This window comes from Eschrichtius robustus, chromosome 12, assembly GCF_028021215.1.
Source record: "Eschrichtius robustus isolate mEscRob2 chromosome 12, mEscRob2.pri, whole genome shotgun sequence".
Classification (NCBI taxonomy): domain Eukaryota; kingdom Metazoa; phylum Chordata; class Mammalia; order Artiodactyla; family Eschrichtiidae; genus Eschrichtius; species Eschrichtius robustus.
In genome coordinates, this window is record NC_090835.1 from 35,311,682 (window position 1) to 35,338,831 (window position 27,150).

Here is a 27,150-nt window from a genome sequence, read left to right on the forward strand (position 1 = left end):
GGATGAGAAGCCTAGTGCAGGTGCCAGAGGGCAAGCAGACCAGGCAGCCAACGGGGCCGCTGGTTCTGCTTCAAAGCCATGGGAACGAGGGAGGGACACAACACACTGCAGCCACCAGCACACTCAGGACCAGAACGCGATGGACGGACACGCACAGACCTGCGCTGCTGTGCAGGGCCAGGCTCCGTGGCCACCTGCTGGCACCTGGGCCCGCAGCCTGTGCTCAGGCGGAGAACTCGCCAATGGTTGGGTCATCCTCTTGAAGACCACAACCCACTGAAAGGGGCTCCAGCCTCTGGAGGCGGTGCCAGACCTGCCAGGTGACCCCTTCAGGCCCCTCACGGACATTATGCATTTCCCTGAGGCCCTCACGGCCGGCCTTCCTCACCCTGGACCCCGGGTTCCAGTGGGACAGGGCCTGGGAGAAGCCCTCCCATTGTACTTAATTTCTCTAGGGAAATATTCGAGATGCTTATGGACTACCTATGGGGGAGGGGTGGTTGCTGGCTCTGAGAAAATTATGATGTTTTGACCAACAATTTGAAGAAAAATGGCATGCTAATAGGGAGAGTACAGTTACTCTATCCTTGGACACAAAAAGACTGGCATCGGAAAGAGGCATTCCCTCCCTGTCCCCAGTCTAAGGTCACCCGTCCTGTACCCGGGTGGTACCCCCTCACCTGCCGGCCGTCTGTCTGCACCTCAGTAGTCACTAAAGGTGTGGAGAACGTCTGAGGCCGTGGCTGTGTGGGTCTCCATCTGCAGCTAACACCCCCCGGTGTGAGGGGGGGAACCACTCCCTGTCCTTCCTCCACAAGCCCCAGCAGCGGGTGGTACAGGGCACAGACAAAGCATGATGACCACGTTTGAGACATGCCCGGCAGTGGAGGGGGAGGGGTGGGGGGAGGGGGGAGGGGAGGGTGGCTCCCATCTTGCCAGATCCGGCAGGACCAAGCCCACGAGTGTGGGAACACTCAGACCGGTCTCCTGCAGTCATATGGAACCGCCCAAGGGGCTCCTGTGAAAATGGCTTCGTTCGTAATAGCCCTCAGCCTACGAGAGGATCCTTTCAAAGATGGCACACCAGGCTGCGTCTGGTTTGAACCATTCTTTGCATACAGGAGCCCCAGACCTTTCCATTTTATGAACTGTGGGGGTGAGCGAGCTGCCTGGAGTCAAAGCCTTAAGGTTCCCGGCTAAGAGGGCTGTGGTCTCGCAGGGGAAGGACACACGGGTCCCAGGGCCAAACCCAGAACAGTTTGTGGTGTGGTCAGTGAGGCTGCCCCTCACTCACCTGTCCCTCTGATCACAGGCACCAGACACACGCACTCAGACGTGCCCACACGTACACCTACATGCACACACATGTACACGCACACACACACACACACGCTCACTCTTTTCCTCTCTCAGGACCCCGCTTCCAGCACATCTGAGCCTGGGAAATCATCTCTCTTAGAGGCAGACCCGCACCATTCTCAGGGAAACATCAAGAAGGCAACTCTAATGCCAAGTGGATGAAAGCTCTTGCACAGCAGAGCGGCAGGCCTGGGCAGCAAAGTTGAACCCAGTAGTACTGAACAGCCTGCAATTCATCCAGGCAGTGTTCTGTAGGGCACAGTTATCAAGGGAAGATAAACGAAGCCAGAGTTTCACCATCTGATTTTGGATCACTGGAAAGAAAGAGCTGTTACATATCTGAGGCTCCCAAACAAGAGACCAGGTTTGAGACACCCACTTCCATTGCCACAAAACACACACAGGTGACAATGCACCGAGTCAACATCCCCAGGTAAATTATGTACCTTAATCCATGTCCCAAGGCAGTGTGGGCCAGGAAAACTGTTTAAATAACGACAGATAATCCTATTCACTGCCATGCAACTGACTGGACTAGGTCTGATTAGAAGAAATAGAAAACTATTTATTTGGATAATTTTTAACATCATCCTCTGTTGACGGGCTGACATTTCACTGAAATACACACATGACATAATTGCATAATAAAAACAAAAACTGTCTCCAGCATGTCTTCAGTGATACACAAGATTAGGAGAGAGCAGTGAACAAACACAGGACAGAGAATTTGCTTGCAACATAAATCATGGAGGAAATTGAGAGGTGGCCCAAGAGGCCACGTCCAAAGACAAATAAGGACAACACATTTATTAAAGAGACATCAAAGGAGGAGATAAAGCATCACTCTTCCCAGACAGGAAAGCAGAGGCTCAGAAATCATGATTATATTTTGCTTGCTCCACGCAGGAAGGAACACACCTTCTATGAGTCAGAGACTGACTTTACTCTTTTACAGGGGATCTGAGGAAGGACAGACGGGGAGGGAGGGGGGAGGTACTATGGGAAGTAGGGGTGTCTGCCAGGGTTGGGAATGAGGGAAACAGAAGTTCCCAAACTTGAATTGAAACGAAGCTTAAGCACAGCACCCTGAATTTATTACATATCACAAAACATGATAATGAAAAATTTTCTAGCACACATATCAAGCTAAAAGGTAGCTTGGGCTGCTCCAAAAATTCCATAGGCACAAGTTCCAATTCCCAAAGTGCAGAAATCTATCTTAAACTCTTGAAAAAATTACCTTTTTCTCACAGCCCTTTAAAAAAAAAAAGAACATTTTTTTTCTTGAAATAAACACTTTGCAATCAGTAAAATTATCTATTCTTTCATATGGCATATCTGTGTCTACCTCTATCAGCAAAATACTATTTTAATTTGAAATGTGGTCATTAGCATTTAAACCAACACAATTAAAGCCATATAAAGTAATTCCATTAACATCACAGTAGAATTACGGTTTTGAATAAACACAGAATTGCTATAAAATATAAACATTATTGATTTGTTTTAAGATGTCCAATCATATAAAATATTAAACAGAATCAAGCCTAGTTTCTGGTTGATTTTTAAATGCTAGATGTTCTCATAAATATTTTTGTTAAAAAAAGAAATATTGGCGCTTCGCCTGTAGACTGCTGCTTTAAATTTTAGACACCATTTAATTGGAATTTTATAGATATTTACTCTAGTGAATGATTAAGTCACCAAAAAAAAAAAAAACCCAAACTATAAATCTCTGTAAATATCTCTGAAGCAATAGCATAAATGTATGATATTTTAACCTCAAGTAGGAACATTCATTTACCTTCCTTTCTCTTGCCCACTTTCAGGGTTAAGTTTTTCCTACCTGGTGCATCTGAAATGCTTTCACTGCCTGTCTCCCTAAGCTAGCGCCATCACTCACACCGGTCGTCTGCCAGCTCTCAGCTCGTAGAAACGCCCAGGAACCCCTCCTGAACCTACACTGTAACAGTGCAGATAAGAGATGTGAGTCTCCAGTCGGGACTGGGCCAGGCCATCCATCTTCGGGTATGAGTGCCAGGCTTTCAGGCTCCAGCCAAAGAGCAGAGCCCGGTCTCTATCACAGGCAGGTCTCCCGCAGCCAAGGCTGGCCCTGCTCGGTCATCTTGTTAAAGGCGAGTTCTGGTTAACCCTTTAGCAGGCTTCTGCCCCTACCCAATTAGAAGGGATCATTTTAGACTAGCTCCCTCGGCAGAAAGAACTGGAGATTAAATTCTCATAGCATACACCTGCTCATCCATAAGCCATCCCACCTCCCCTGCATCCCCACATGCACACACATCACACACAGGCACACCCCTTCTTTTGTCATTGCTCTCCACCAGGGAAAATGTGATGGTGTGGCCTTTGCGTCCATTATGAGCAGTCCTCGAGTTATATATAAACATAAAGGGCTAGAATTACGAGGAAGGCACGCCCGTGAGTCATGCACAGTGATTCCGACCCTCGCTGCAAAGTCAGCTGTAACATTACCATGTAAGTTACCCTGGGGGTGGCACTCAGCTGTGTACATCGAGTTTGTTACCTTCATTTTGAAAGATAAAGGAAACTTTTAAAAAATTACCTAAAGTGATCTATGACATCTCCCTGCGACTTAAAAAAAAAATTATCTAAAGCAATCTGTGACATTTCCTCTGATCTGACAGAGCTATCTGTTTTAGTTCCACCTTAATTCTTGGTTGTAGTTTTAACACCAACATTGGAGAAATGCTCGCCAGTTTCCTGATAACAGAGAGAGTTTTACTTAAAATGTGGGCTTAGCAGAAGTCACAAATCGAGACCTATCCTGCTAGCATCTGTCTCACTGCAATGTAACATACTTTATCCCACTACATCTTGGGAGGGAGGGCCGGGGAGGGGAGAGCCAAGATTATTCCCATTTGGTTAAGTGACCTGCCCACACTAGTGAAGGCTCAGCTAGGAATCTCGATGCGCAGTTCTGCTGTTCCAATGACACCATGCCACGCCACCTTTTTGGGTCTACGGGGAAGAGTGCCAGGATCCAGTCCCCACCATGCGCTCACTCACGACTGCAACCCCACATGGCTGTGGCTGCCACTCAATCAAGGTGAAACTTCTTACAACTAACTCAGCAGCACTCTTGTATCACGGCAATGACAGAAATCACCAGGGATCACGAAAACTGGTCCTACACTCAGCACGTATCCTTGTCTCCGCCGTGCCACTCTCAGGAGCTGAGATCCTTACAGACACTTCTCTCTCACACACTAATTCATACCACCATTCCTCCAGATCAGCACAGGCAGTGAGACATGGCATGTGGGGCACAGCTCTCAGCCTGAACGTGGGCTGGACGCTGGGGGCCCAGGCAGCTCCGTGTACAGGTGAGTGGGCTGGGATTGGGGACGGGCCTGGGAGTTAGGGAACAGTTCAAGGTAGGGGTGGGAGATTGGAAAAAGGCTCCAGCACCCTTTTCCTTTAGGGGGGGGGATATGGGATCAATCCCCCAGAGAAGCAGTTCTCAAAGTGTGGCCCAAGGACCCTGGGGCCCCCTGAGACACCTTAAGGGGTCCAAGAGGTCATTGTGTTTTGCATAATAAGACAAGGATGCTCTCGGCCTTGCACGCTCTCGTCCTCTCCCGAGAGCACAGTGGGGTTTTTCAAAGGCTGCGTGAACCTTGGGGATCTCATCTCTCCGGCATCTTTGTGCTTGCATGTTCTGCATTTTAAAAATCTCTGTTTTAATCCCTAATGTAGTAAATATTGATACATAAGGGTCCTCAGTAATTCTTAAGCGCATAAAAGGTTCCTGAGACCAAAAAGTTTGAGAACTTGATGATAACCCGCCCTCAGACAGGCAACACCATCTTTTCCTGGCGCTGGGCTCTTCCCCCATCCAGGATTCCTGTGATTTCCCCCGACCTTTCTCTACTTTGGGAAGAAACGTCCTTCTCGTGACTTCTCTGAGTTAGCCTTTGGCATGGGTTGCCTTCACTGTGCCTTAGAATGATGTGCCCTCCCATTACCCCAAACAGCCACCTCTCTCAGGGCTACGGTGTGCCAGGGAGAATGAATTCGTGCAGGTACCTACCCAACCAAGGAACCATGAGTGTTCGCAAGCTCCCGCCTGTGGATAACCAAATCGTGATACGTTTGGGCTAAAGAGGGCTACTAGGTGGGTGTTAGTCAATAACATGCCACAGTAATTAAGACCTTTTGCGATGACATAATGTAACTTTCCTTATTTTTAGTAATTCTATCGTCTCAAAGACTTTTGAAAATAATAATTACTATTCTTAGAGAGGAACGATCTCCTGCCTTTAAGAGTAGAGAATCCAGTACCCAATAATCCTGTGGATCAACTGAATTTTTAATTAGGTCACACCATAGAATAAGCTATCGAAGGGGAGCCTGAGGCCTGATCCTACATCTGCGTCCCTCCGATGGATTCTGGCCTGCACTGTGTCTTCCATCCAGGAGCTTAAGAGTTTAGCACCATGGATTCTGGTGTTGGGCACCGAGTTTGCTGAGTCTGTCAATCTGATGTGTTAAACTTGACTTGTCTTTTACAACTTTTCTACGTTTAAAGCTATACTCTTCTTTTAAGGTCTTAGGAAAAAGGACAGAGGTGTCTGCAGTTGGACTGTAAACCAGGTTCCAGGGAAGCCTTGTTTCCCTTTCGAGCGAGGCGGGAGGTGGCCCCCGCAACGTCTGGCTGTCCTTCACCAACTGGTCTCAGCCACCAGCCACCACCAGGGCCGTCACTCAGCACACAGCCAGGCCCACGTGGGGCCAGATTCTCACGTTCCATTTAGACCGCTCCGTAAATCCCACCTAGAAAGTTACTGTTTTCCAGTTTCTGCTTATTTGCAAGGACTGTGCAGAGAGGCATGTGGAGACACCAGCCACATGGATTGCTTAGAGCTGTTCTGCTGAGGCTCTGGCGTATAGAGACTTAGATCTAGAAGACAGCTGGTCACTGTGGGCCTCTGAGATGGGGTGACGCAGACGGGGGTGGGGGTGAGCACATACACTCCCTTTAGTGTTGAATAAACGACATCAGCGTCGGTCAGGGACAGAGGGATCGTTTGTGATGGTGGATAAACTCCTTACCTGTGCCCACAGAGCTGACCAGCTTCTTTTTCAGGGATGCTACACCACTGACTTCATAACTGGTTTATCCCAGGCACTACCCAGTCAGAGCACAGGTGGGCCTTCAGACCAGAATAAGCTCCCAGAGGTCCCCACTACACCAGGCATTTGCCCTTCAGTTACTGAATCACAGAGGGCTTTGGTGCAGGGCTGGGATGTTAGCAGGGGGTGAGGAGACTCAAAGTGCTGGGGGCCACAGCTGTCAACTAGCAGGTACAGCTGTGCTTCAACATTTTCACAGGGGTCACTCCCACGCCCACGCCACCACCCATGGTGCTGTGTGAAGAGGTCAACCCTGTTCCCTGGCCCCATGGACTCTGCTGTGAGAACCCAGAAAACCCACCACGAGCTCCTAGACTTAAGACAGTCTGCACACATGGGAACAGAATCGGGGGTCAGGCCTGTTTCCCAAGTGGAACAAAGGTCATAGCACAGAAGACGTCACTGGAGCAGACCTCCAGGCTGGGAGGGACCCTCTCAGTCATGCATAGGACGGGCCTGGGGGACTTCTGCTAGCACCACTCTTCCCACTGGCTACACGGCTCCCCCACCCTGCCTGGCTGTGGATGAGCACAGCCAGGAGCCGGGCTTCCCCACATCCTGGGGGCTCTCCATGCCCTGCACACACGCACACATGCACACAGCCTCCAGTCTGCACAGACCAGGGCTTGTAACCCTTCTCTTCTCTAGACATTTCAGGAACTTCAAGGTTTCGCACTAAGGTTACTTTTGAATACCTCTGGGTATCTTGGGCTCAGCATCAGGTGTACTGACTCCTCGACTACTGCTTGGAATCAGCTGAGAATTTCAGAGGGGACCCCCCCCCCCACCCCCGAAGCAACTTCTTGTGCAAAAAATCTACTTTTTGTAAGATGTGAGAAAACAACCTGAAGAGTTACTTCTGTTTACATCTTTATGCATTTCCTAGATATCTCAAAAAGGGGAGAATTCTCTTTCTCGATGGATCACTACAGAACAGAGAAGAGGTCAAAGAAAAACAAGATTTCTTAAAGTTCTGGTAGCAAACAGGCATATGATATTATTATTGTTGTAGTCTTAATAATAAGCAATTATACGTTCAAAGTGCTTTACAATCACTTAGCTATTCCTCACAACAGCCCTGTGAGGTAGGTCGACATTATTACCCCCATTTTACAGATGGGGGAAACTGAGGCACAGAGAGGTTAAGTGTCTTGCCCAAGGTCACACAGCAAGTGAACGCTGGAACTGGGACTAGAACCCAGGTTCCCTGACTCCCAGTGTCCTTGAAACTGGACCACACTGCTTCCAAAGAGGCATCCCCGGACTGGCTTTGAATTAAAGACGGACAATGTCGGATGAGGTTTGGGTGTGGTGGTATTTCCCGCGGACGCGTTAAGATGGAACCTGAGGTGTCGCCTGGGTTGGTTTGGGCATGCAGGTGTATGTGTTAGTTTAAATGGGGGTGTCTGAGCTTCCTGTCCTGTCCACATCTCCCTGCATCCTGCACTGGTCACTGCAGAGAGCGGAGCTGGATGGTCAGGAGGTCATGACGGACTGGCGTATATAAAAGGAACTTTGTCAGCCCAGTGCCAAGGGGCCTGCCAGTCTTTGGTAGTTCAGGTAAACTAGGGATGCAGAACTTTGGAATGGAGTCAGCTGCCCACCTTAGGCAGGTCTGCTTAATCTTTTTAATTTTTTTTTTTTTTTTTTTTTTTTTTTTTACTGGCCAGCATCAGGAAGTTGTGTTCATTTCATTTCTCTGTGGGGCGGCTGCCCCCCTCCTTTGCTCTCTCTCACTCTTTCCCTTTCTCTGAGTCTCTGCTTGGAAGGGAAAACTGTTAAGCCTTGCTCGTTCCCTTTCATGAAAAGGAGCCACCACGAGCAGCGTCCACGACAGGAGACCACGGCTCCGCAGTTGAGCCACGGCCCTGCTTCCACCTTCCGGAGGAGTGCTTTGCTTGGAAGGGGTCTCTCTGGGGCCTTGGGTTTGCTTTTTCCTGCATTTCTCCCGAAATGCTGTTTCAGTAGAAATAAGCCCACTTGAGACTTTTCCCTTTCAAGGCCTTAGCCACAAACGCCTTCCGACTAACGAGCTTGGTGCTGTAGCTCAGGCAGAAAATTCTAAAGCATCCGTTCAAGCATCTGAAACAAATGAATCAGCCAGTGAAATCTCATCTGTTAGCATCTGTTCTTCTCTTAGATTAAAAAAGAAAAAAAAAAAAAGCCTTTTTATGGCTTTAGATGGAATCATGCTTTTAAAAAAAAGACAAAAAAATCTTGCTAATTTTTAGACTAGATAACAGGTGTGGGATATTCTACAGGTTCAATGTTTGTGGAGTATCCCATTTTCCTCTATCTTTATGCCCGAGCCTCTCCGAGGGGGCCACATCAGGGACTGAGAGTCATTTGATTCTGGTCCACCACCCACATTTCTACTGGGCCACCTACACCACCACCTGCCAGCTGGGGCTCAGGCTTTCACATTATAAAACCTAACCACCTAATTCTTTACAAGCTGGAAATGACAGTCTCCTCCTTAAACCCAACTTCCAAACAGGTAAGAAAAAAGAAAAGAAAAGAAAAAAGAAAAATCTATCCCTCTCAAGTCCTCCTGTCCTGAGTCGACGGGCAGGCTCCCATCTGGGATGAGTGGGGGACAGTCTCCCCTCAGTCCATCGGAGTGTCTTTTGCAAAAAGGAAATCCTCGAACGTTGAAAGAAAAAGAAATGAACAAAACTTTCCCCACTCTGGGATCTTTTTTCTTTTTCTAATCCGTGAGATACTGGACTAATTAGCGTCTGTATATTGCAGTCCTCATCTGGAAGATCTGATGAGGCATTACTATTTGCTGGGAAGGGGACAGAGTTTTCGTGGCTGCAGAGCTGTGTTCCTTTATTTACTTGCTCCTTGTGGAAATTTGCAGGTCACTGGGATGCAGCAACAATGGATGACGAGCAAAGGCTGAGTCAAACTAAAGTGAATATGGCACGTGGGGGATGAGTGAGAGGAAAAAAGCAAAGCCTGATGCAGCTTCTCTCTGCTTCCCTCTGGAGAGGGGCTGGAGAGAAGGCTGGCTTTAATGATGAAGATGGATGGACGGATGGAAACTGCACACTCATTCAGACCACAGAGGCCAGAGGACACCAGGTGCCAAGCTCCTACCCACACGTGGATCCAGGAGCTCCTCAAGCCACCCCCCTTCATGTAGAAGGGGCCCTGCAGTTGGTCTGAACAGAGGGAGACCAGATGGAGCCCACAGAGTTGATAACCAGAGTGCATCTGTGTGCCCTCCGAAACCATTCCAATGTGGGGTCGGGGGGGGGAGGCGGGGGACAGAGAACGTGGACTCAGCTCTGACCCTGCTCAGACAGACTGCACCCTACGCAGCACAAGCACGCACTGGCCTATGTCTTGACTGCTGTGCTCACCTGACGCCCACACTCCATTTTTCATTAGTAATTGGGCTTTCAGCCTCCCGGCACCCCTGGCACAGGGAGAAGCAACTCATCCCACTTCTCGACAGGCCGTGCCCACCTTGGGGAGCTTTCTTGAGGATCTGTGTACTCATCCTAGAGCCACGGTTGATCCATTTCTCCTCCCACTGCCATCTGACCCCGCTTCCCTAACTGCCACATCGTCACGTAATGTTTCCTCAAGGCAGAAAGGAAGTGCCTCGTAGTGCTAATTAAACGTAGAGTGACAAATCACATTTGAAGCCCTTTCTAGAGCACAGGAAGCCCAAAATGTGATGAGAACTATCCTTCATGGAAACAGAAATTTTCTGTTTTTAATGTTTGCTGCAGAATCAAATGCATTTTCAGAATGTATCTGTCAAGATTATGAACACAATTTACTAGGCTGGGTACTCAACATAAATTATAGTCACAGCCTCAACTCCCAATGGAACCGTGTGGAAATGTGTTGATACTGGCATCTAACCGGAGATATTTGAATTTCACCAAGGAAACGAAACTTTCTACAATGAAATGAAAACATGTGCAGGGGAAAAACATTATTGTGACACAACGTAACAGAGTCTTTTTAATGATGTATAATGTAGCTTCAGCATCATCTGAACTTTCAACTTAAAGACTCAGTGAAACCCACCCATGAAATGTGATTATTAATTACGTAGCCATGTGTTGTTGTTCAGGTTTTTAAAACATCCAAACACTATATCCAGCCACCAGAGCAAGCACTGAAGCCATCTAATTGGGAAGCCTTGGCCAAGGACTCAGTAAAGGTATAACCCTGTATCCAGATGGTCATCGTATATGCCTTCCGCAGAAAACAGAAGGGTCTCAGCACAGCGCTACCTTGGTTACTGTAAATTGCGACACAGCCATCCATGAAAGAGTATGTTTCCCCCTCCAGAAAAGTCATCAAGCCCCACGAACTAGAATCTGAGAACAGCAAGCAGTTCCCTACGAGGAGGGGATCACAACACTCTGGAATCTGGCCCCCTAGTCGTCCAGGCCCAGCGCTGCTCTAGGGAAGAGCCTGCAGAAACATGATCATCACTCCCTGCCCTTGCACCCAGTCTGGCCACACCGCCCTCTAGAACGTACGGACCAGACCCGTTCAAAGTTTGCAAACACATCTCTTCAGTTTGCTTCTCTCTAAGGCTACTTGTGAGCTGTGATCGGGAGAAAGGCTGCCACTTTTGTAAACTGGATGGGTCAGAGGTGAAAGCTTTACTCAAATTCTGCAGGCTGAGATGGCAATCAGCTATTCAAGCCTGTGATTCACTGAACTCCCTTTAGGAGATGTGATCAGAGGAAGAAAGATCAGAAATTGTCTTTGGTCAGATTCAGCATCCATCCTTCCCCACCCCAGCCCCCATCACTGTCTGGGCAGAGCCCAGGTTGCATGATGAATCAACAGGTCACTGTCACACAAGGTCATCTCCTAACCCGCCATATGCACACACCCCACCCTCCTTCCTTCACGCGTTCACTGTCATTCATGTTCATTCTCTCTCAGCGAGATCACAGACAAGCCTTCACTTTGGTAATTACCATCACTGAGAACACAAGACAATGCAGGGCATTTTCCCCCAGAAAAAAAGCAAAAGACTATTCCATGTTGAACCTTACCCATACCGACAAGGCCCAGTTTAAGACAAATGGTGATAACAGGGACATAAAGGAAAAAGTTCTTTATCTTATGCATAATGGACTCAACATGCTCCGGACAGCAGAGATGACAGGGCTTTTGATTAATTTGGACAGTTGTTTCTGACAGCTTGCCAACCTCTGTAGTTCCATTTTTGTAGTCCCTAGCATCTTTTCCTCATTCCTTCTCCACTCTGCTTTCTCAGTCACAGCACTCACAGACTTCCCTTCCTAGCCCCTCTTCGTGCAGGTCTCCACTGGGACTCCCTTTCCCCACACACCTGCTTCCCACCAGGGCTTTGGGCTCACCTAGGATTCTACACCCTTGAATGCATGGACCCGAGTTAGAACCAGAGGTTCCTGAAACCACATCCCCGCTCCAGGAGCCTGGGCGGGACCCGGGCGGGTGAAGGGACCAGAGGCTGGCTGGGTCGAGAGAGAGCAGCATTTGCACAGCAAGCCTCACGGCCATCAGGAGACAACACGCAGAGACAGACACACCGCACGCGCACACACACGCGCATACACACTCACACACACGCGCGCACACACTCACACACACGCGCACACACGCACACATGCACTAGGAGGTGATGGATGTTACTGAGATGGACCGAAAACCAACAAGCAGTGGGGTAAGAAACAAACAGAAACAAAACAAAGCACTTGCGTTCAGATGGAAAGCTGTTTCGTGGGCGGCTAGGGCCCGAGCCTGAGGCTGGGGGAAGGTGGGTGCCTGCTCGGAGGACGCTGCCTTTGGAGAAGCCTGGGGGAGACAAGGCATGAGGGCAGCTGTGGCTCCCCTCCCGCCAAGGATGTGTGCCTCGGCCACTGTCCTGGGGGCCCTGCCCCACGGGCCGGGCCACAGTGGACGCGGATGCAGGGGCACGCCAGAGAAAGCAGGGAGGGGGAGGCACTTACCTGGTGGCCCAGAAATGGCTAATCCACATTTGGGGGAGTGTGCAGTATCTCAGTTTAAACAAAATCCTGGCGGTACTGTTCAACCATGAATAGTCAGCTCTCTAGTATTTCAAATAAGCTCGTAAAATCGTTAGTGAAAAGGAGAAAAAGACAAAACAACAATTCACCTGTAGGGCAATTGTGCTGTTCTTCGCGGGGTATTTTCCCACCAGTCCTTGTTCTTTCCGTTTCTTGAATTTCCTAAAGTAGTCCTGTATCAGGAAAGTGGCATAGAACTTCCCCACGGTTACCTCATCATCTAAACGGAGAGACCAGACAGAGCTCTCCCGAATCAGCATATTTGCAGCAAGAGCCTAAACACTCACTTCTGGCTGGGGCTGGGGGCAGGGCAAGACGGGGCATGAGGCACTGAGCTCTCGCTTAGGACACGGGAGACTAAATCTAGCGAAAAGCAAGGTTGTGCAAAGCAGTTAAGGCTCAAAAATAGAGTCAGTTAAATAAACTGATGCTCAAAATTGCAGAAAATAATACACTTGTCATGAGTTTAATAGAGCAGCATATTAGTAACACTATGAAGTGCCGTCTTGGTTACTGATTCAAAATAAAAATTACAAAACAAAAAAAGGCTTCATGGGTCATATTTTCACCCCTACGCATAGGGATTTGCATGTGTAATTACCACGAACACCCAGGACAATTAACCATCCAAATCCCAATGCCTGGAGATAAAGATAGAGACCTCAGAAAGGTGACAGACAGGCTTGGAAGGAGAGGACGTTTCTGAAAAGTGACTGCAGACCCAGATTTTCATGTGCCCCCTTAATTCTCTGCCAATAGCCTCCACATGTCATTTCTTGGTTTGTAATTCAGAACTGCTTGTTTTCGATACTGCAAGTGACAGCTCCAACTAACCTCAAAGTTGAGCTGACTTATTTCTGCTTTGTTCAGAAACAACCCCATCGTGTGTGGCTGGGGAGCTGGAACTCCGCCGAGCGTGATTAAAGGTGATGCATGAGGCAGAATAGGGGCTCTGGCTGTCTCCTGGGAAACCACCCTGGCAGTGCCCGTGTGCCCGGGGGTCTCCACAAGGCCTGCTCACCCCCACATCTGTCCAGGGCCCCCGGGGGCTACTGACCACGGTTCACAGAGGCTGGGAGGAGGAACGGCTGCTGCCCTCAGGCTTTAGCACAGCTCCACTTGTGGCCAGGCTGCCCTTGCAACTTACGTGCCATCTTGGGTAAGGGGCTCGGCCTCTCTGGGCTTGCGTTCTCACCCGTAAACAGGCCTAAGCCTCTCGGAGGAGGAGCTGTGAGGATATCGGGAGAAGAGGCCCGTAGAGCACTCTGGGTGGTCCTAAGTGCCAGCGGGCGGGGGCTGGTGAGCCATCAGAGTCACCGTTATTTTACAACCTGCCAACAGTGGCATCCACTGAAATGGATCATAGAGCATGACAGGGTGGGGGACACTGGGACCCTCCTGGGTGGGGTGCATTCTGTGGCCGTGAGGGGGGTATCCCTGTCTGGACACTGCTGGGACATTCTGGTCTTCCCCCGGCCCCCAACTTCCTTGTCAGAAGCTACTCAGTGTTACTGTGTAAGAAGATGCCTGGTGGTGGTCAGCCTTGAGAAGCGTGTAGCATACCTTCTAAACCCAAGCCCGGCAAGTCTGGGAACGGTGTAGGGGCCACCAAAGTGAGCCTAGGGCTTTGGATAGATGTGAAACCAGGTCCCTCATCAGTCTCGGGCTGGTCCAAATGGTCCAACAACGCACTGTCCAGAGGCAGGAAGGCGAGAGGGGAGTGGACAGAGGTTCCATGACTTGCCCCAAGCCAGGTGAGTTGGGATGTGGGACCCCTGGGCCTGGGCTCTCCTTCTTTACCCCACCACCTCCCTGCTCCACCACAAGGGCCACCTGCTCCTTTGGGGCCGCCTCTCCCAGAGTACAAGTCTACCTCCCCACCGGGCTACATGCAGGAGGTGGACCGACTGCGGCCTGAGAATCCCAGGGGCAGCCAGCCTCTGCCGGCCAGGGTTTCCAGTCTTCTCTGTGGGCTCCCACGAAAAACACTGGCTGTGCTCACAGAAGGCCCACCTCATCCCATGCTGGGATGCTTCCAGCAAAAGCAGGCCTAACCTTTCTCTCCCTTCCACCTGGATGGTGCTAACCTAGAGGGGCCAAGGGGGCTCCTGTGGGAGGGTCTCGGCTCTCCCTGGCCCAGAACCTGGGGGGCGGTGTACTCAGTGAAGAGGGCAGATCAGGTTTCTGCCCAAGGGGCAGCTCCAGGGCAGAGGGGCCCACCTGGGGCTCTACAGGGCAGGCCTCTCAAGGGTCACTTGGCCTTTTGCACTGAGATGCTGAGCTACTGAAACTGGGCCCAGGAAGAGTCTTAAGAACAGGAAAAGTCAAAGCTACAGCAGGTCAGAAAAGGAAGGAAGAGGAGTGAGTGCAGTGAGGCCGTCCGGGCTCAGGACTGCGGAGCGCGACGGGGTCGGCTCTGAGCGCTCCTCAGGGCAAAAGAGCCAAAGATCCAGGTCCGGGGCAGAGGCCCAAAGACAAAGAAGAGCCCCTGGGAGGAGGAGGGACTTCTAATTAGGAGGGGGGAAGATCCACGAAACGGCAGGAGACTCGAGAGTGGAGGTGAGAACACGAGCAAGAGCCAGATGGGAAATGAGACAGCCCAGCACGGAGAAAGCGGAGAGGCTGTCACCGCGGCCAAAGGCGCCGCGAGAGCCCGGAATTCTGGCCTGGGTTCCGGGCTCATCCCTGAGTATCGCCTCATCAAGCTCATGATGACCTCGGCGGGGAGCGGGGCTCACATCACCCCTGTGCTGGCAAAGCCTTCTAAGATGGGCACCTACTCTGCTCTGTCACCAGGGCTGTAAGGGACCCCCGAGCGACCCACGTCGACCAGTCACAGGTTCAGGGCTGGCCTGGCTCAGTTTTCTGCCCTCTGACCAGGTTACAGTGGGCGGGACACCGAGCCCCTCAGCCGTGGGAGCTACCCGTCCGCTGGCCCAGAGGGTCGTAAATATGCTCTCCTTTTCTAAGTGCTCCACGGTGTGGGAAAGGCTGGGACCCAGTGGTCTACTGGAAGGTAAAAGAGGAAAAACAAAGAGGCAAAGGGTGAATGCAGATGTTACAACCCTGCGCAGCAACTCAACCAGAGTCTGTCCACCGAAGCCTGAAGTTACCACCTATGGAAGTTCAGTGACGAGAGCACTTATTTGAGATTCAACCTGGATAAGCTCCAGCACATCCACAACCCAGGCCATGGAACTTCTGGAGTGTTCCATCCCTTACTGAGGCACTGTTTTTGTCCCAGGTTTCTCAGTGGTCTTACTGCCATTTTGGAAGAGATTAACCCTTGTCATCCTAACCCCCCAATCCATGCTAAGAAATAACAGAGAGAAAACCAGGGCCCGCTATTGGACCAAGAAAGCGGAAGACTACGTAGCCTTCGTGAGAAGACCAGTAGGGCTAAAAGCTGATCAGCTTTTCCAAGGAAGGGAGCCAAATTCTGGACTTTTTTTCTGGTGAAATGAAAAGAAAGGAAGTTTCACAGTAATGCGAATGACTCTCTCCAGGCGAGACTTGCCAGGATGGGCGCTGATGTGAGAGAGACTGGGCTGTAATGAGGCTGGAGTTTCAAGAGAGACGGGAGGTGCGGGTGCCATGGAGGCAGGTCCCCCCGGACAGGTGGGGCCCGCTACTCTGAAGCATGCGTCTGCATCATGAGAAACATGTAGGGGAATACAACTGGCAAGAGATAACTCCGATTCCATGCCACCACCCTAAAACAGAATTGCTTCAGAATATTCTGAAAGACTGAGACTTGAAAGGAATGGAGGCTGCAGAAAAAGCTCAAGCACATTGTTACAACGATTGGAAAAAGCAATTCGTCTCAGCCATGCGAGGACCTGGGTGTGCAGCTAAAAAGAAAAGAACGAAAACCAAAGGGTCGTTTTAAGCGTGCAGTATCCGTTCTCCTGTGGAGAGCCAGGGTTCTCTCTCTAGGCGGGAGTTTTCGTTTTGGTTTTGTTCTTTCAGTGTTTTGTTTTGCACTCTATCCCCTGATCATTTCTTTGTGGGCCATCTTTCCCAGCTTTGAGCCGGTGGCCCTGCCAGCTCTGGGTGGCTCCCTCCAGCCACAAAAAGCTCATCCTGCTGCTGGATTCATACCGAGGAGCAGAGCTGGCCAGCGTGCTGCTCTCTCCGCCCCCGAGAGCCAGAGGTTGTCACCTTCTCAAAAGGAGAGGCCACCGTCCGGGCTCAGCTTCTGGACCTGAGCCAGCCCGATCTGGAGGCTGCGGGAGCAGTGACACTATAAAATTTCAGTCGGTTACAAAACACACCAAACACCTGTAACGTGCCCAGGGCTAGGGGGTAAAGTGCGGGCATGTTGGCACCGAGCGAACGGATCCTGCACCTTTAAAACTCGAAAATAAAAGTCAAAACACAATCACCTCCACTTGTAAGTCCACGTATACTTAGACAAAAATGGAAATACAGTATCTGTATTATATATATATATATGTGTTATATATATATATATATATATATATATATATATATATATAAATCTGAGAAAAGTTTAGTCAGTTATTTTATGATAACAAAAGGAAATAAGCATGCCTGTTAGTTCCGTCTCTACTCTAAATTCTAAACAAAGGGACGTTTTTGGTAATTATGGTAGCAGATCCAGTCTAAAGAACATTTCAGAAACACCATTTTCTGAAAGCTTTTTTGTGTGTGTGAGAAGTTTTCAACAGTATGTTGAAGGATATAGGAAAACTAGTTTTAAACACTTCATTTTGGGCAAAAAAACAAAAAAACAGGCTTTTGGTTTTGAGGCAGCAAGCTTGTTCTCCTAACATTAATTCCTCCACCCACAATAGAACCCCGGCTTCAACCATGTGGGTCTTGATTTCCTGCTCACTGAAGCCTCTCCTTTGTGTGCAATGGTCTTCACGTTACCCCAAATCATTACACCAATGGCTGAAGGGCCTTTAGCTGTTGGCCTCAGTGCTCTGGCTGGTACCTTAAGCATTCTGCAAACACGCTGGGCTTCCTAGAGACTAGCATTGAAACGAATGCGCTGGTCAAGAACTACTTAGGAAATAAATTGCACTGACCACCAGCTGGAGGGACAACTTGGTCAAGTAGTTTCATGCTGGTTTTCTTCCAGATTTTCTTGATCACAGCTCGGAGTTCTTCATTAGCTTGTTCCAGGTTCCCTGAATTCAAAAAGCAAGAGGGGGGAACAAGCCTTGTTTCTTTTGCCCAGCAATGCCTCTCTGTTCTCACCGGGGCTGCTGGTGGCCCGAGTCACCTCTCAACCTTCCAGGATAAGGTGAAGCACGGAGGGAGGGGAGAAGGGTTGAGGGAAGCTGGTCCAGCCAGTGGGGCCAGCAAGGATGTTCTCACTTCACATACCGCCCCATTCCCTGGGCAGGGGAGTGTCCCCCGCCCCGCATCCCACCTTTGACAAGAAGAGGCCCAGATGGGAATCAAGGTGGGATACGGCCTCCCCTTCCTCTTCTCCCACCTGTCCTGCTTCCAGGGAGGGCTCACCTTCCGTCTTGATTTTAAGAGCCGTTCGGACCAAAGCAAACAGAGTTGCATTAAACATGACTGTCCCATCACTGTTGAGCGGCATGTTCATGGCAACTAGTCTCTGTAAACAGAAAGAAAAGTCCCTTAATAGAACGCAAACGAATGATGACAGCTGCAGCCCTTTTCCTCGTTTGTTCTCTGTTTATCCCTCATCTCCTTTCTAATCAACCCTCGATTCAACTCAACAGCCATTTGCGGGGGCATCTACCATCTGAGGAGCTCTGAGCTGACAAAGATCAAAGCTTGAGTCATGAAGCGCAAACGCGGGCACTCAGAAGATGCATTTTGTTTGTTTTTTAGACTCCCTACTTACTGTGCATGCATTCCTCTCCCTTTCTCATTAACCGGCTTTCCCTGTGTCTTGGGGTCAGGCCTCCATTCTGGGCACATCCTTAAGGCTGTTTGGGGGTAAAGTGATGTACCAGGTATGATGGGCCAGGCACAGAGCCTGGGACAAAGGTCCTCCACCAACAGGGTCCATTACTTTTCCTAACGCAGGGAGTGTCCTTCAAGGACCCTGCCCTGGTGAGACCACTGTGGAGTGTTTCATACAAGTCCACGCGGTTCTATGAGTCCAGTGTTTGGTCTCTCAGAGCTGGATCCCCACATCCTGCTTCTCTTTTCTCTCTCTTCGCCCCTGTAACACCACCACTGAGAGTTGGAGAGGACCTGGGTGAGTGAAACTCTCTGTGGCCCCAGTTACTGCAGATGCCATGCCCACAGCAAAGGGCTGTGCAAGGGTTAAAGGAGCTCACAGACACTTAAGACTCCAGCCAGGTGCCTGGCACATGGTAAGTGCTAAATAAGTGGTACTTAGAACTTCTAACAGTTTCAAATTTCTTACTTTTGGCTGACAAGGCATCCCAAGAGAAAGATCTTAAAGCACTTTTCCTCCTCCCTACTAAGGGACTGGAGTCTTGTGTACACATGATTCATCCCACCCAAATTCCTAGTCCTAAGAGAGCCTGCACAGTCACTTGCTTTTCCTGGCAAGTTCCTGAATCAGCAAAATGGACTACTTTGTGCCTGAAGGACACGTAGATCCTTTACATAAAAGGGTCTGGAAATGCAAACACAAAATAACAGCCACGAGCCAGAACCCATCTTGTTCTTGGAAACAGAAAAGAGGCTGATACTGGGAAATTTATGGGAAAAAAGTCAACGTCTGTGGCTTATACTCTGCCTATATCCAGAGTCCAGGATGAGGAGAAGCGAAGACTCAGGCAAGGACCCCAAGGACTTGCCAACTGGACTTCCAGCCCAGGGAACAACGAGTTTTGGCTCAGATTTCTCTGAAAGCCTGAAATACATTGTAGACTCCACTTTTTACTGTGGGTTCTGTCTAGAGCTAGCCCAGCATCCCTTTGGGGGTAGGGTGAACCCCTGACCCCGAATCCCCTTATATCTGTGGGAAGAGGGGACCAGTTGTTGCACAGACTGGCTGGATTTCTATAGGGTAGAGTTTCAACAGGCAAATCTTGCATTTCTCCTTTAAAAAGGGGGATCTTTTTCTATTGCTACAGCTGACTCAAGGTGGTTCGATGTGAGTTCTATGAAAGGAAAACAAATCTCAATGAGAGCTCACAGAGAGCATGGTCTGACGTGAAAACTTCAGGAATGGGGTGAGGTGGTGACAGGGATAGAGTAGGATAATTAAATAGATAGCTTAAAAATCCCACTGGGGGTGGGGGGGACTTCCCTGGTGGTCCAGTGGTTAAGAATCTGCTTTCCAATGCAGGGGATGTGGGTTTGATCCCTGGTCGGGGAACCAAGATCCCACATGCAACGGGCCAACTAAGCCCGTGTGCTGCAACTACTGAGCCCGTGCGTTCTGGAGCCTGTGCGCCGCAACTACTGAGCCCACGTGCCACAACTAGAGAAGCCCACACGCTGCAACGAAGAGCCCACACACCGCAACGAAAGAGCCCGCATGCCACAATGAAGACCCGATGCAACCAAATAAATTAATAAAAAAAAAAAAATCCCACTAGGGGATTAAAGTCAGAAAGGGAATTCTAAGGGAGTTTGGGAGACTGTTTAAGCAGTGGGAGACAACTCAAGAAAAGAATCCAGTAACCAAGCAACAATCTACATATGTAGTTAAAGTACAAGACAATAGATATGAGATCTGAATCTTGTTATATGAAGTCAGGGAATTAATGGTCCTTGAAGAGTTGCATTTCTGCATGTAGCCAAGACAGGAATATAGATGAAAGGGGAAAGAAACTAGGTGAAAGGGGACATTATACCAAAACCTGAGATGAATTACCATGTTTTAGTATATGTTACCACCCTTTTGCTAATATACATGTCATGTAAAGAGCGCCATGACAGTCCTGGTTAGACCATCAAGGGTTAAAAGAGGACCTAAGGATACAAGCCTTGACGTCTAGCCAAAAATGAGGAAGAGGGCGATCTTCTCCCCTACCCCCTTTTTCTTTGATTATAAAAATGTAGCCCTCTTTGTTCTCGGGGCTGCGCTCCCTTGCCTGCCCGCCTGTATCTCTCACAAGCATCCTATGCTAACTCACTCTTTGCCGGCCACTTTGCCTCACGCTGAATTCTTTCTGCATCGAGACAAAAGAACCTGAGTTTCAGTAAGTCCTGACACCAGGTGAGTGGTTTTAACTAAGAGACAGTGGGTTCAAGTCCCCTCCTAAGTCAGGAGTTGTGGGTTCAAGTCTCAATCTGAGGTGCGGACGGGTTCGAGTCCCGTCCGAGGAGGAGTGCGGTTTCAGCAGGAGATCTGAATCCATCCCCGAGACGCCACCGCCGGATGCACACGAGGGGCACGTCGCTGTGTGCACCATCACACAAGTTAGGAAATGTCCAGGCCACCAAGTCCTCTCCACTCTACTCCCTAAGTAGATCCCTAAGCCATCCCCTCCCTCTCCATGCCCACTTCCCTCTGGCTCTCGGTACTTCACAGGGAGATAATGCAACAGCTCTCCTGGGTGTTCTCCTGTCCCCAGTTCACTTCTCCACTGCCAAGAGTCAACTTTCTAGAATGGACGTCTACTCCTGTTTCTTCCATGGGACTCAGCATAGCACAGAAGGCTCCTCGCAGCTACACTCAGCTTGGGCCTGAGGCCTTCTGCCACCTCCTCTGGCGTTCCAGCCACACCGACTCCCCATTCTCTTGCCTCCACGTCTGGGCTCCCTTTCTGCAATGCCCTTCCCCCTCTGACAAACTCCTACTTCTCTCCTGCTGGACCTGATGCAAATGTCACCATCCCCTCCTTCTACCCAGTGACAAATTACACAATTCCCTTCCTATTCTTATTGTTGGCTGACAGGGTGACCTAAGAGTTACACAGCTGAGAACCCCTCAAGGGCAGCAACCACAGGTCATTCATCTCGGCATCTCCAGTGCCTGACAGCAGGCTCCACAGAACATCACTTAGTAAGGGTTTGTTGACTAAAGCAGGGAGTCCCTGCAAGAGAGGCCGTCAGGGATGCCAACAGGACACTTACCTTGCAGGCTACCCTGTGTGGACACAATTTCCCAAACCCCAGGGGGGGCTGGATGCGGCGGAGCAGAGTGACCACGTCCAGGTGCTTGATTCTTCCCCTGGAGACAAAGTACGGCATGAGGTGCAGGGCAGCAGCAGCAGGCCTGGGCTTTCGGTCCATCCCACCTTCCACAGAAAAGCACACCCAACATCCAGAAACAGCCCACACAAGCCAGATGGAATTCTTTTCAACCTACTTTGCCTCGGGGTCATATTCGGACCATATTCTTTTGAATTCGTCTAAATGGTGAGGCCCCAGAATAGACCAGTCCCGGGTCAGATAATCGAAATTGTCCATGATGACAGCCACAAACAGGTTGATGATCTGTAAAAGCCAATCGAGAGGGAGTTTCAGCTGTACTGGGATGAGCTGGGTTCAACCCTAGTGAGTGCCTCCTAATTATAAGGGCCACAAGACATTTGGACCCATTTCTCCTAGAGAGGCTGAAAATCTTTCATTCTGGAGAACGTTTAAGAAAAAGGCAGACGTCTAGCTTTCCAAAATGGCTTGGGTATAGGCCCAGGGGAGGGCAGGGGGGAATGTACTGTCTGTCCTTTTGAAACACACTGCAGTGTTATAATTTGCCACCAAATAACTCACTCTCGTAAGTCGCTACTATGTGCAGTGGCTTTGAGATTTTTATAAAGGAACCAGCAGCCCTAAGAAGCTGGGGTGGTGAAGCCTGTTAGCGAGCACCCAACCCCTGCTCACACCAAAGCTGCTAGTAACACAGGCCTTGCTCAGCAAAACCTCGACGGCCCAGTGGAGTCTAGGCTGCTCATCAGCATAAAATACCCCACAGCTATTTGACGGGGCAACGTCATTGGTCTGAATCCCAAATGCTACATGAATATGTGTCCATTGGTGGTGGGGTGGCTATTCTGATCACTTACCAGAAATGCGCAGAGCATGTAAAAACTGATGAAATAAACAATGGCAAAGTTGCTCCCACAGGTGTACTCCTCCCCGGGGTTGTAATCGGACTCGGGGTCACAGAGCTTTCCCGGGAGGCAGGCCAGCATGATTTCCTGCCAGGCCTCCCCCGTCGCACACCTTTTTTAGATTAAGCAAAGAAACGAAGAAGGCATTTGAGGCTTAGATCTTTAAGAAATTTTAAGAAAAAAAATTGTTTTTTAATTAGACCAAAACCTAAGTACTTTGGGGGGAAAGCCAGTTGGATTTAGTGAAAATTCCTGCACCGAAATTCCTACTTATTTTCAAATGCAACTTACGTATCATTAAGGGAGGCCCTGTTGCAACTCCCTTTGATTTATATCAGTCACTTGATACAAGCACATCAATTCTTTTTGTATAAAGGGATGTTTGTTTTGTTGTCTTCTCTCCTTTAAACGCTTATGCTACGATTTTTAAACGATTATTATTTTTAATGACCTAACATCTGACAACTGGATTAGATCCCCATTCATTCTGTTGAAAGCAAAGAACTGGAAACTATCTAACTTACAAAGAACTTGCTCTCCAGTCATTAGGACTTGCTTGTATGGTTTCTAGAAAGTTCTCTCACTTTAAGGCGCTTTGTTTACAAAGCTATTAAATGGAGTTAAAAACAATCCCATAAAGTTTGAAGTTGCACATCTCAGGATGCTCCCCACTGACTGTGCAAAAGGCCTCTACATTCCTGCTAAATTTTCATTTTTCTGGTTGTTTAAGCACACGCGCCCATGTGTAAGCATATACCCCATACCTTCTCGGCGGCTCAGTAGACCTACTCACTCCCAAGAGGAAAACCTTAAGCCAATCACAATGGGAATGACCAAAAGCCTGCAAAATTCCTCTGTGACTAAAATGCTACCGTGTCTGTTTAATAGTACAAAACCAACAAATACAAAAGGCCACCATGACCAACTGCTTTAAGAACCCGGGTCCTCTGCTGCTCTGGAGCCCAGGACCAGAGAGACTTGCTCCAGGCTGGACTCACTCACCTGAAAAGCAGCAGCACAGCCTGGGGAAAGGTCTGGAAATTGTTGTTCCTGTTGATCTGGTTGTTATCTCTCATGGCAACTTTCCCAAACATCTAGAGAGAGAAATTATTAAGGGAAAAAAGAAAAGATTTTGTCATACCGAAAAAAAAAAAAAAGAAAAAAAAAAAAAACCCCTCCATATGTGAATTTAGAACTCAAGTTTGGTCAATACCCAGAGTGCCTGGCACTTTATTCATCCCACTAAGATATGCTGGGCTCTGTGCTAACCGCTGGGCACATTCTCAGCTCAAAGAGTTCCTACCCTGCGGAAGGGATGCAAAAAGTAACCAGACAGGCAGCCTCTCCAGATGGGAGCTGGGCTGGTCCAGCCCAACGGGGAAGCACAGAATAGGCTCACAGGATCCCTGAGGCTGGGGGCTGGGGTCAGGGAAGGCCTCCAGGGAGAGAGAGGTTAAGGCCCAGAACTGAAGGGGAAGGAGAAGCCAGTCAGGTGACAAGGAGGGTGAAGAATGCTCCAGGCAGAGGGAGCACGACCTGCAAAGGAGCAGAGGCGACATGGCCCGGGCGCTCCAGGAAATGAAAAGAACGTGAGTGTGACGAACAGCCCGAAGACCAGGCTGCAGACAAGCATGGGGGGCCGGTGGGCCATGGGAAGGAGGGTGGGCTTTGCCTTAAGGGCCAGGAGAAGTCAGTAAATTCTTCACTTGTGGGGATTACAGAAGCAGACTGACATTTTCGAAGATCCTGATGGCCGACAAAGACTCTTGAGTGAACACGGGGGTGGTGTGCGAGATGCGGTTTCCAGTTCTCTGCGACCAGTTAAGTTTTATATGAGGACGTTATGGCAGAAAAGACCCTGTGGGGCCCATGGCGTCACAAGCTACTAAATTACAGGGGCTCAAGCACACTGCCTCTTCGTTCAAACCCCCTGGTAAAAGTCCTAGTCACTTGCAAATGCTTCTCTGCCTTCAGAATAAAAAAGCACGTACCACCATTTCTCTGCTGTGGGAATGCTTCACCTCTTTTTCACTCACAGCCCTCCCTTACCTGAAAGGCTGCACCTGAACCAGCAGAGAGCGTGGCAGAGGGACCCTGGGGAGGTCCAGGGCCACAGGCCCCTCCACCTCCCTCTCCTCCAGCAGGCTCTGCCCCCTCCCCACCCACTCTGTGTTAGGGCTCCGCTGTTAGGGAAGCTCCTATCCCCCCTTCCCCACCTCAGGAGGAGCTGGGGAGCATCCCACAGCCCCTCCGCCAGGACCAGGCCACAGAACAGCCTGGTTTCACGCTTCTTTTTAGAGGGGCGCTTCTGAGGCAAGATAATGGTTCCACTTCAGCCCCAGCAGCTAGAAATAGTTTGTAATACTTTCGGATGATAAACAGACTTTTGTATCACTCAGTATCTTCTTAGCAACTTTGATGTAGAAAATAGGACAACTATGGCTTTTTTCAGTGCAGCATTTGCTGTTGCTACAATCAACGATGGGTTTTCTCAATCAGTTGGCTCCCCTCAGACCCAGACTTGGGGTGGGGAGTGCCCTAAACCCAGCTTCCTCTGACATATTCCAACCTCCCCCTGCCCTTCTGAGCCCGGCTCTCGCTGGCACAGGCTCTCTCCTGCAGGGCTACGTCTTTTTCATCTTTATAGCTCTTTAGCAGCCAAGGCATCTGGCTGAAAAATCATGACCTGTCTTTCCAGTCGACCTGGCCAAGGTACAGCCTGCCACAGATCTGGGGCGACGTAGCAAAGGAGACCCGGGGGAGAGGTGCTGGGGCGTACCTGCATGCCGATAACCGCGTAGATGAAGAACAGCATGGCGATGAGAAGGGCGACATACGGAAGCGCCTGGAAGAGAAGCAGCGCTTGGCTCAGCGCGCGCATCCTGTGCCCCCGGATGGCTTGGGGGCAGACTGAAGGCCCGCGTGGGGCACACGCTCTATTCTTTTCCATGTTACATTGAAAGGACATCAATAGTGAGGAAGAGCTTTTTAAACCCCAGCCCAGCAGCACGGCTTCAGCCCTGAGGACGGCAGCCCACGCGCACCTCGGGTTACGAAGCTGCAGGCACGACGTGCTTTCCACAGTTGTTAACAGTGCGTCCTAATCCTAAACAGTGTCGCTCTCAGAAACTACTGTAACTGATGAAACAATTCCAACATGCTAGACAATTAGATAGCTTCCGCTTTCTTTTGTGGGCGTGTTTGAGGTGGGGGCAAGGGGCTCTTTTGCAAAGGAACATCTTTATGCAAAATCACCTTGCATCTGCTTAAGTACTTCCTTAGGGTGAAGCCTTAGGAGTGGAATTACTGGGTCAGAGGGGAAGAACCACTTTCTGGCTGTGGCTGTAGAAAGCAAGACACCTTTCTTAAAATGCACTCTTTCCGAAAGAACCGCGGAGCTGGGGGCTGGGCCAGGGAAGAAAAGGAGCTAGCTGTGTGGTCACCAAGCCTGGGCTCTCCTTAGGAACATCAAATATAAGCACATGTGTCGGGTCAGACCCCTTGTCTTTTTTTTTTTTTTTTTAATTTATTCATTTTTGGCTGCGTTGGGTCTTCGTTGCTGCGAGCGGGCTTTCTCTAGTTGCGGCTAGTGGGGGCTCCTCTTCGTTGCGGTGCACAGGCTCTAAGTGCGCGGGCCTCAGTGGCTCTAGAACGCATGCACAGCAGCTGTGGTGCAAGGGCCTAGTTGCTCCATGGCATGCAGGGTCTTCCTGGATCAGGACTCGAACCCGCATCCCCTGCAATGGCAGGTGGATTCTCAACCACTGCGCCACCAGGGAGGCCCACCACTGGTCTTTTAATCCAAGGCTCCTCAACTGCTTGTCTCCCTCATCTCAAGTGACAGAAGATTTCTGTGTGCTTGGCACGCCTCCAGGGAGTGCCCAGATTGTTAAACTTAAGGCCAAGCTCACATGCATAAAGCCTCCACTTGCTCTCCTATCTGAGAAAGGTCATCAGAAACCCAGTGGCTAAAAAGCCTTCCGACTTGTGCCAGCTCTGGATCTGTGACTGCCAGCTTGGCCCAGTGCAGTAGCACCATCCTGACAACTGGACTGGTTAACAGGGTCCCACAGGGTTAGTTTCAGGCTGTCCTTGCCATACCAGTATGCGTTTTCTCCCTAGATGAGCAAATGTTTAAGAATTCTGTTGGCATAGTTTCTCAATTTTTATGGACATGAATGGTCATGTATGGTCATGTCTCTGTGACATGAATTCATCTTATAGTGACCACAACTTTTAAAACAAAGTTTAATGTAAGAATGACATTATTGCCTGAATCATTCTATTTTTATAGCGGTTCATTCACAAATGTTGGTACTTTGTATTAATAGCAACCGTCTAGGATTTAATCCCTTTCCAGGACCGAGGCTCACCTGCTCGAGGCCCCCCCACCTGCCCTGCCTCTCTCAGAGCTGCATCCCGGCTCCCCCTACAGTCTCATTTTCCCCAACAGGACTTGCGATTTCCCTTCTTTGAGTTTCTGGATCTACCTCCTTCCCCAGATGCCAACCCTTCTCCTCTTTACCTGTTAAAATTCTACCCACTGTGGAAAAATGTTTCCTGGGATATTAACA

The 27,150-nt window shown here is 49.6% G+C and overlaps 1 protein-coding gene across 3 annotated transcripts in view; it reads right to left on the reverse strand.

Annotated features, from left to right (window-relative positions):
- The window catches only part of CACNA1D (calcium voltage-gated channel subunit alpha1 D), a 316,448-nt gene that overhangs the window by 10,859 nt on the left and 278,439 nt on the right, over positions 1-27,150 (reverse strand). For all 3 annotated transcript variants that reach the window (XM_068557862.1, XM_068557864.1, XM_068557863.1), the window contains 8 exons: positions 25,356-25,421; positions 23,579-23,670; positions 22,529-22,688; positions 21,832-21,959; positions 21,597-21,693; positions 18,081-18,183; positions 17,642-17,743; positions 12,677-12,807 (listed from right to left, as the gene is read on the reverse strand). In XM_068557862.1, coding sequence (XP_068413963.1) covers positions 12,677-12,807; positions 17,642-17,743; positions 18,081-18,183; positions 21,597-21,693; positions 21,832-21,959; positions 22,529-22,688; positions 23,579-23,670; positions 25,356-25,421 — 879 coding nt within the window. The remainder of the gene's footprint in view (positions 1-12,676; positions 12,808-17,641; positions 17,744-18,080; positions 18,184-21,596; positions 21,694-21,831; positions 21,960-22,528; positions 22,689-23,578; positions 23,671-25,355; positions 25,422-27,150) is intronic.